The sequence below is a fragment of the Aethalodelphis obliquidens genome, unplaced genomic scaffold, assembly GCF_003676395.1.
Source record: "Aethalodelphis obliquidens isolate GAN/ISIS:26980383/991018 unplaced genomic scaffold, ASM367639v1 scaffold14, whole genome shotgun sequence".
NCBI classification, from domain to species: domain Eukaryota; kingdom Metazoa; phylum Chordata; class Mammalia; order Artiodactyla; family Delphinidae; genus Aethalodelphis; species Aethalodelphis obliquidens.
This window is the reverse complement of record NW_020837958.1, coordinates 181,520-190,036: the sequence shown is the minus strand read 5'-3', so window position 1 is coordinate 190,036 and position 8,517 is coordinate 181,520. Positions and strand designations below refer to the sequence as shown.

Genomic DNA, 8,517 nt, shown 5'->3' with positions numbered 1-8,517 from the left:
TCCTGCTTATCCTCCGGGGCCCAGCTCCCATGCCTGCTTCCACAGAGCAATGAACCCTCAACCCAGGACCCAGGGGAGCAGGGACTGGAGCCTTTTGCGCCGTCACTGGGGCCGGTTCCAGCCTGCAGAGGAGGTGGGGAAACCATCTATCAGACCCTTCCTGCTTTACCATTCTCTGAGGGGAGGTGGAGGTGCTCCCTCTTGAAAGTGCAAAGCCACGTCCTCCCTCTTCCCAGCCATCTTTGCACCTGAGAACCAGGTAAAGCTTGGGATTCAATCCCATGAGAGCCAGATTCCATGGACTAGGACAGAAATGGGTCACTCATCCACTCTTCTAATATGTACTGATGGAGCGCTCTACTTACTATGTACCAGGTCTCCAGAAATGAGGCATGGCCCCTCTGCTTCCCTCTTCCTTAAGAGACCCTTGAGGCCCCTGTGTGTGTGTGTGTGTGTGTCTCACTCTGCGACTCTTGGGGTTCAGCCAGGCTTGGGGAGCTCACAGTCGAGGCAGCTGAGCTCTCCTCGCCTATATTACCAGCCTTGCTTCCTGGAGACCGAAACCACAAGTAGAGCACAGAGGCGTGAGAGACACTCACAGGCTGGGTTTGGCCGCATGCGTGCAAAGGGGTGCTGTCTCCTGCTGAGAGAGATACACAAACGGGAGCAGCTAAGGGCAGAGCCGCTGAGAGGGGCACTCGGTAGCCTGCCCACCTTCTGGCCCTAGGATGGTGCTTCCCACTCGCGGGCAGGCGTAGCGGTCGGAGATGACACCAGACATAATGCTCCTCTTCGTGGTTGCTGGATTGCTGACGGCAGCTCTCTCAGGTAGCCCTCTCCCCACCTCCTGCACTCCTGCAGGAGAGCCTGGGACCTGCCCTTCTGGTCCCTTTTCTGCTTCTTTTCTCACACTCACCTGTCTGGAGCCTTTTAGCCAGGACTATACTCTGGTACCAGGATGGTCCCAGCTGTGTCAACAGCATTAGGGGCCCAGAGAGGGTACAGGGACCCCCGTGAGGGGCTGAGGCTGTGCCTGGGCGGTGCTAAGAGGACCCCTGAGGGTCAGATAATGCGGGTAGCACATGGGGTGTCTTACCAATGGGCTCCCACGCTCACAGGAGGGAGACACCTCCCACCCACAGGCTCAGGAATCCCTGCATCCCTATTTCTTGCCAACTCTCAGGAAGGAACCGTTTGCCTTCCAGAGAACTAGGGCCACTGACGATCATATTTTCAACCCCAAAGTTGAGGCCCTGGGTTCACCAAGCTTGTACCGCTCACAGCAGAGCCGTCCTGAAACAGAATTCGGGAAGCTAAGCAGAGCTGGGGACAGTTGGCCGCTGGTTGCTCCACTGGGTGTAGTTTGGGGCACAAATGAACAGAAAAGCTCTTGAGGCTCAAATCCTCCCTGATCCTGAGCTCCGTCTGGGTGCCCAAACATCCTCGCAACCTGGGCCAGGCATCGGGTGGCAGGAAGTTTGGGGCCCTGGGCTGTGCTCATCGGGTGCTTGTTGGCCCCTGTGGAGTGCAGGGTCCAAAGTAGCAGGAGCTGGGCAGGAGATGCTCTGGGCCCTCACACTGGGGGATAAGGAGATGGGTGTGGAAACAGAATGCTGGACCTGGGAGTCTGGGTCCACCTGGCAGTAGAGATGCTAAATGCTTTGAGTGTGGTGTTAGGGAGACCCAGGAAGGCCCCATCAGGAAGCCTGGAGCATTCGGGGAGCCGTGGGGGGCTCTTCTCCCTGCCTCTGTCTATCTAGAGGCACGTGCTCCCAGCCTCCTGACCTCACACTGGTTCAAGGAAAGCCGTTTAGCTCTGGGACCAGGAATAGGTGCTCCTTCGGCCCCATATGGGCCCGGAAGAGAAGCTTTGCCTGTCTCACTCTACCAGGAGACCCTGGAGCTTGGCCGCTTTCTGCCCCCGAGCTGAACAGACAGATGGTCTGAGACTGGGGCCCTCGCTCTGCGTCTCCATCCTCTGTTCTCCATGAGCTGCCAGCCTCAGCTCAAAATTAAGTCTGGGTCTGACGGCCAGATCCTGGGCCCCGGGATCTGGTCTTGAACAGTGCCTGAAGGGTGGTGGGAACCTGGGCTGGGCAGAGCCCAGGAAGGTGAAGAGGAGGGTCCCTTGGGGCCCAGTTCCTCACACATCACCTTGTCTCTGCCCGGCCCACTCCACTCTCAGGATAGTTATTTACTAACTTCGTGTTTTCAAAACTGTACTTACAGTCAGTTGACTCACTTGTTACTAATACAAGTTCAGTTTTGAAAGGAAACTTTATGTCACAATTACAAATGGAAAACTGACATCATTTGCCACAAATAAAAGGTAAAGGTAAGCATAAAAATAAATGGCGGTGAGGGCTTCCCTGGTGGCGCAGTGGTTGGGAGTCCGCCTGCTGATGCTTCCCGTAAGCCATGGCCGCTGGGCCTGCGCGTCCGGAGCCTGTGCTCCGCAACGGGAGAGGCCACAACAATGAGAGGCCCGCGTACCGCAAAAAAAAAAAAAAAAAAAAAAAAAAAAAATGGCGGTGAAAACCAGTTCCTCTGTTGTGTTAGTAAAAAGTTAGAAGAATGTAACGGCCCTTGTGCCTGAAGCCTTTGGCAGCCCTCTTTGTTAAAGGGAAGATGAGGGGATGATAAAGACATCCTGCCTCCAAATTGTTATTTTCTTCTTGACTCTTCAGGGGGTCTGAAAGCCCTTTGGGCGGGAATAGTTTCCTCGCTATGCGATTTAATGGCATTAAATGCTGCTCCCTTCGACCCTCCTGAGGGTGCGCAGTGGTATAGGTCCTAGTGCTGGGAAATAGGGCCTGGTGGGAGGGGCACTCTGGGCAGAAGGGAACTTGAGAAAAGAAAAGGAAAGAGAGAAAAACAACTGGGAAGAGGGAGGAAGGAAAGGGAACTGGGAGAATGAGGTCCATCAGGGAGCTCCAGGGCATCACCCTGAGGGCTGCACGTGGCCTGGGCGGGTTACCGGGCCGTGCCCTCAGACCACAGGCACGTGGAGTCTGGCCCTCCTGGGTCCTGGTGGACCCGGCCCCCCCTTTCCTACTTCCCTTTGCAGTCTCGTCTCCAGGCTCCATCCTGGGCCTCACACAGCTGTTTCTCTGGCCAGGCCGGCCTGGATTCTGGGCCGGCCTCTCGGCAGGCCTTGGTTGATGTTGTTGAATGACCAGGGCAGGGACCAGGGCCTAGAGAGCCATGCTTCCGAATTCTCTGCTGGCGCTCCCTGGAGGCCTGGGTCCAGGACCTGTTTGCCCACTTATCCTCCAGTTCTGCCTCGGTTTCCAGATCAGCCAAGTGGGGATGGAGAGGTGGAGAGAATGAACTAGAAGCCCCTGACCGGGGAGGTTGTGGGGGAGGGGAGTCAGGAGACCAGCCGATTCCTGCCATCCTGCCTTTAATTTACCTTGTGACGGTGCTTGTCGGCTCTGGACCTCAGTTTGGGTGGAATGGGGCTCTTTGGGCAGATGATCCTTAAGAGCTTGGTCAGATCTGACACTCTGCATTAGATGCAGGAGCAAAAAACCCGGCCGTTCCCACCAGGGCCGAGCCGGGGTCGGTGACTCGAATTCCATCCGGACCGTGGTTGGCGCGAGGTCCTCAAGGGCTGCCGTTGTGCACTTGAAAAGGCTATTTGTGGTTTTACTTTAAAAAAATAGTTTCTTAAATTAACACATTAAAAAAAATCTGTTTTTCCTTACCTTGTAAATTCAATACACAGATCTCATTTTTTTTTGCAAGTCCAGTAGTTTTTAACAATGGCTCTCAAGGGGTCTTTGTTTAATATTTCAGCAAGTCGGGTTGAACAGAGTAAGCCTCCTTAAATAATAAATACCACTGACAAATGTAGCTAATTGAGCTCCCTTAGATCTGTGATGTCTAATCTAGCTGCTATTAGAATGTACCATTTGGAACGCGGTCGTCTGAATGGAGATGTGTTAGGAATATAAAATACACAGCAGAGTTTAAAGATGTGTTCAAAACAAGAATTGTAAAATAGCTCATTAGTAACTTTTATATGATTACATTGAAATGATAATATTTTGGATATGTTGGGTTAAATAAGTGTTACTGTTACAATTAAGTTTACCTATTCCTTTCCTTCTTAAAAATGTGCCTCCTAGGGGCTTCCCTGGTGGCGCAGTAGTTGGGAGTCCGCCTGCCGATGCAGGGGACGCGGGTTCGTGCCCCGGTCTGGGAGGATTCCACATGCCGCGGAGCGTCTGGGCCCGTGAGCCATGGCCACTGAGTCTGCATGTCCGGAGGCTGTGCTCCGCAGTGGGAGAGGCCACAGTGGTGGAAGGCCCGCGTACCGCAAAAAAAAAAAAAAAATTGAAAAATGTGCCTCCCAGAAAATTTAAAATGACCTATGGAGCTCACCTTACATTTATACTGGCTAGCACCACCTTAGATACTCTACACTACATTTATAAATTTAATGAATTTGATTTTCTTATAAATGCTTCAAATACCTCTAAGAAACACAACCTTCCCAAGGATTTAAAAGAATGCTTATAGATCTAAAAAACTAACTTATTAAGAAAGTGAATATTAAGTTCTCTTAAGTAGTCTAATCAAGTTTACAGATTTCAACTGAAGTCAGTTAGTCAGTCACAAACATGAGAAACTCTATGGCTAAAAGTTCTTAAACATTAAAATACAGGATTTTATGCACCAACATACAGAACTTGACCCAACTTAAACGTAACAGAAAGGTACAGATACTATGGGTTTCTGTTATTTCACATCTCTATTTTTTAAATTCTAATCTTCCTGGGCTTAAAAATCACTTACCAAGGAGAAAAGAATCCTACCATTGCACGTAACTTGGCTTATCCCGAGCAGGTTGGAGTTTCCATCTCAGTGGACTGAGATGAGGACAGCTTTTTGGTTGTTTTGCCAAAATATAAGATATGATTCTCTGGTGCTGCTGACGGATAGCCCATGGCCTCTGATGGGGCTGGTTGCTCGACCCACGATCCAGGTTTCAAAAACCTAGTTCTCTCTGTCTCCCCCCAGCCCAGGGAGTTTTACCACTTGATTGGATTAAACTAAACAAATGTTTACTATTCTTTTTTCCCCCCGCATGTTCTTCCTGCCTGGCAAGACTCCAACTCATAGATCTATAAATAACGTATGACAGACACCTGCATATTTCTCCTAGTCTGGCTCTCTGGTCGTATGACTGGTGGGGACCTTTAGCATGGCCGTGACCATGTGGTGATGTGGGACAAGGCAGCTCCTAGGGCGTTGGGTCTGGCATTATTTAGCCAAACATAGATGATTCCAGAGGGATCTAGAATGAGTGAGAAATGCTGCCCACAGCCTCCTTCATTCAGTTCGCATTTATTGAGGCCTGCTCCGAGCCAGCCTCATTTCTCACAGGAATGCTCGAAAATTCAATTGGGCCCCCAGCTGTCGGATTCTGAGGCTGAAACATCAGCCGTCCCCCTGAGACAGGGAGGGGTAAGCAGGTGACTCCAGCTGAGGCTTTGGGACAGGGGCCTGGAGGAAAAGACCCCCCTGGCATGGGGCCCACCCTCCCCCTGCCTGGACCACAACTAAATCCCATGCCAGATGCTCAGCCCTGCACTGAACAGACGCTGGTGGGGCTGGAATGCCCGGATCGCTAGCCTGCCCCAGTCTCAGGTCCTCCAGACCGTTCATCCCACCCTCAGCACTGCCTCCCATCGGCCAGGTCAGGGCGAGGTGCATCAGAGGAGCAGCATTTCCTGGGGGCCCTCATTCCTGCCCTTCCGGACGATTACTAAAGCTGCCATCCTACCTGACAGTTTGCTTGATACTCTTAATGGATGTTTTAAAGTATACAGACATTTATTTTTAGAAAAAACTTTATATTGCTGCCTTCAAGAGAAAGCCATTGTAAATCACCTGATGGTAACAATGGTGAAAATAAACGTCGTGGAAACAATGTGATTCGTTTCTGGCCAGACGTGTGGTATTTAATACCCTGTCAGCGACCACCTAAATGCGAGCTTATAAATGTTACACAGCCAAGATGAAGATCTCTTCTATGTAAATACAGGATTTAGCGGTTCACGTGATGCCATTTGCACAATAAACTCATTTACCCACGTGACAACCCCATGGTGTAGGTGAGGAAACCGGGGGTTAGCAAGGCTGAGGCCTGTCCAAAGTCTGGAGCTAAGACGTGCCAACGCTTGAGCTGAGGTGTCCTGACGGGGAAGAGTGGCCCGGCCTGTCTCCTGGCTGGCTGCCCCTGGGGTTCCCTCTGAGGATGAGGCATCTCCCCAAGGTGTTGTACCTTCCCGGGTTTGCAGCCTCAACATTGCATCCAGGGACAGCCCCGAGCGGCCTCTGGGGTCCTGGGACCCCCCGGAAAACTTCTCAGGATCGGATGGGAGCAAATGGGCTGCCTCTTTCAGCAAAGCCCAGCCTTCATGGGTTTGCTGGGCATCTACCCTGCCCACCCAGGCCAGGAATGAATGAAGTGAAGCTGAAGAGACGCAGTGAGACAAAGGAAAGCTTGTCTGGTAGGGGGCTCCCTCTACCCACAATTTATTTAACACCTGCTATGTGCCAGGCCCTGGGATGGCCCTGAGATATGAAGGTTTGACCTTGAACATAATAAATGTTGAAGAAGGTGGCAAAACATACAAGGGTCATTCTGGGTTAGATGTGACAACAGGTGCAATCCCATGACAGCCATAACCACCATCCACTGCAGGGGACTTCCATTCTCCAAGCAGCAGCCATGCTTATCCTGTCCTACACTGACACTGGGGCACTCGTCCCCATTTTACAGGTGGGGAAATGGAGGCTCAGAAAGTTCTGTATTTTGCCCCAGGCTAGTGGGTGATGCTGAGTTTAAATCCATGTCTGTAGATCTCCAAAACCCATGTTCTCCATCACTGGGCTGCACTATTTCTGGGAGCCAGGAGTCAGAACAGGGAGAGCTTGAGCGTCCCGGAGAGGGGGACGTCCCTGTCCCAGAGGGGCTGGACACGGGGGACAAGAAGGCTTTTGCATACGAAAGAAAGATGGCCAAAACATCCTAGGCACGAAGACATTTTTTAAATGTGTGCGTGCAAAGGCTGGTGAGATAGTCGTGTTGTGCCAGTATCAACTTCCTGGTTTTGGTAATTTACTGTAGTTACGGAATAGGTCACCGTCAGGGAAAGCTGGAAGATGAGTGCATGGGACTTCTCTGTGCTATTCTGGCAACTTCTTGTGAGTCTATCATTTCAAAATAAAAAGTTAAAGGGGAAAAAAAGGCATTTCAGGCAAAAGGGCCCATTGGAGCAGGATCTGGAGAGCATGGTCTAAGGCCTATGGGGTAGGTAGGGCCTCAATTCCCAGACGAGCTGGGCTCCAGGCTCTTTTTCTGCTGACTCATCCAGACTGCTGTGTCATGAGGATGCAGTGAGCATGCCAGGCACAGAGCCCGGCACAAACCGTACATTTACATTTACATTCGCCAGGCCGACAGGTGTAAATTCATATACCTGTCTTCTCCTCATCACAGCCCTGTGAAGTATGAGTTATTGCCCCCATTTTACTGATTAAGCAACTGAGGCTCAGAGAGGTGAAGTGACTTTTCCTGGATGGCACAGTTAATAGACTGTTAAAAGATACACTGAGGCATATTAAAATTTTTAAACTGAGCAAAAATCGATTCAAATCGGCGGCATACGATCTAGCAGATAGAAAAGACAGGTATAAAAGGGGACTTTTATAGGCAGAAGGGAGTAGGAACAAGAAAGTTATACTAGGCAAAAAAGCAGATTGGTTATTGCAAAGTTACTCTTTTTTTTGTCGTTTATTGTTATTTTAATTTTATTTTTTTAAATTGAAGTATAGTTGATTCACAATCTTGTATTAGTTTCAGGTGTACAGCAGAGTGATTTAGTTATACATACATATATATCTATTTTTTTCATAATCTTGTATTAGTTTCAGGTGTACAGCAGAGTGATTTAGTTATACATACATATATATATATTTTTTCATATATATAGGTTGTTACAAAATATTGAGTATAGTTCCCTGTGCTGTCTTTGTTGGTTATCTCAAAGTTACTTTCTTTTAGGGGATGGCGGGGTCTAGCAGGCAGATGACCTAACTAGTGCTGGTCAGGTGATTCCTGATTGACGGGTTTAAGATGCCATTTCTGGGAGAGCTGAAACCATAATTAAGTCTCGGCTTGGTGATGTGGGGCTTTAGCATAAACAACTCCACTTGGGGCCTGTTGTCTTATTTTATTTTTTTTATTTTTGCGGTACGTGGGCCTCACTGTTGTGGCCTCTCCCACTGCGGAGCACAGGCTCCGGACGCGCAGGCTCAGCGGCCATGGCTCACGGGCCCAGCCGCTCCGCGGCATGTGGGATCTTCCCGGACCAGGGCACGAACCCGCGTCCCCTGCATCGGCAGGCGGACTCTCAACCACTGCGCCACCAGGGAAGCCCTGTTGTCTTGTTTTTAGCTAGTAGGCGCCAGATCTTTAACTTGACTTTACGACTCCAAATCCAC

General features: G+C 50.3%; 1 protein-coding gene across 11 annotated transcripts in view; it reads left to right on the top strand.

The window, feature by feature from the left end:
- Window positions 1–604: 604 nt before the first annotated feature.
- CD6 (CD6 molecule) overlaps window positions 605–8,517 on the top strand; it is a 41,398-nt gene continuing 33,485 nt past the window's right edge. For 7 of the 11 annotated variants that reach the window (XM_027114578.1, XM_027114576.1, XM_027114579.1 and 4 more), the window contains exon 1: window positions 605–828. In XM_027114578.1, coding sequence (XP_026970379.1) covers window positions 768–828 — 61 coding nt within the window. In that variant the 5' untranslated portion in view covers window positions 605–767. The remainder of the gene's footprint in view (window positions 829–8,517) is intronic. The other 4 variants (XM_027114577.1, XM_027114575.1, XM_027114570.1 and 1 more) reach the window with 1 other exon arrangement.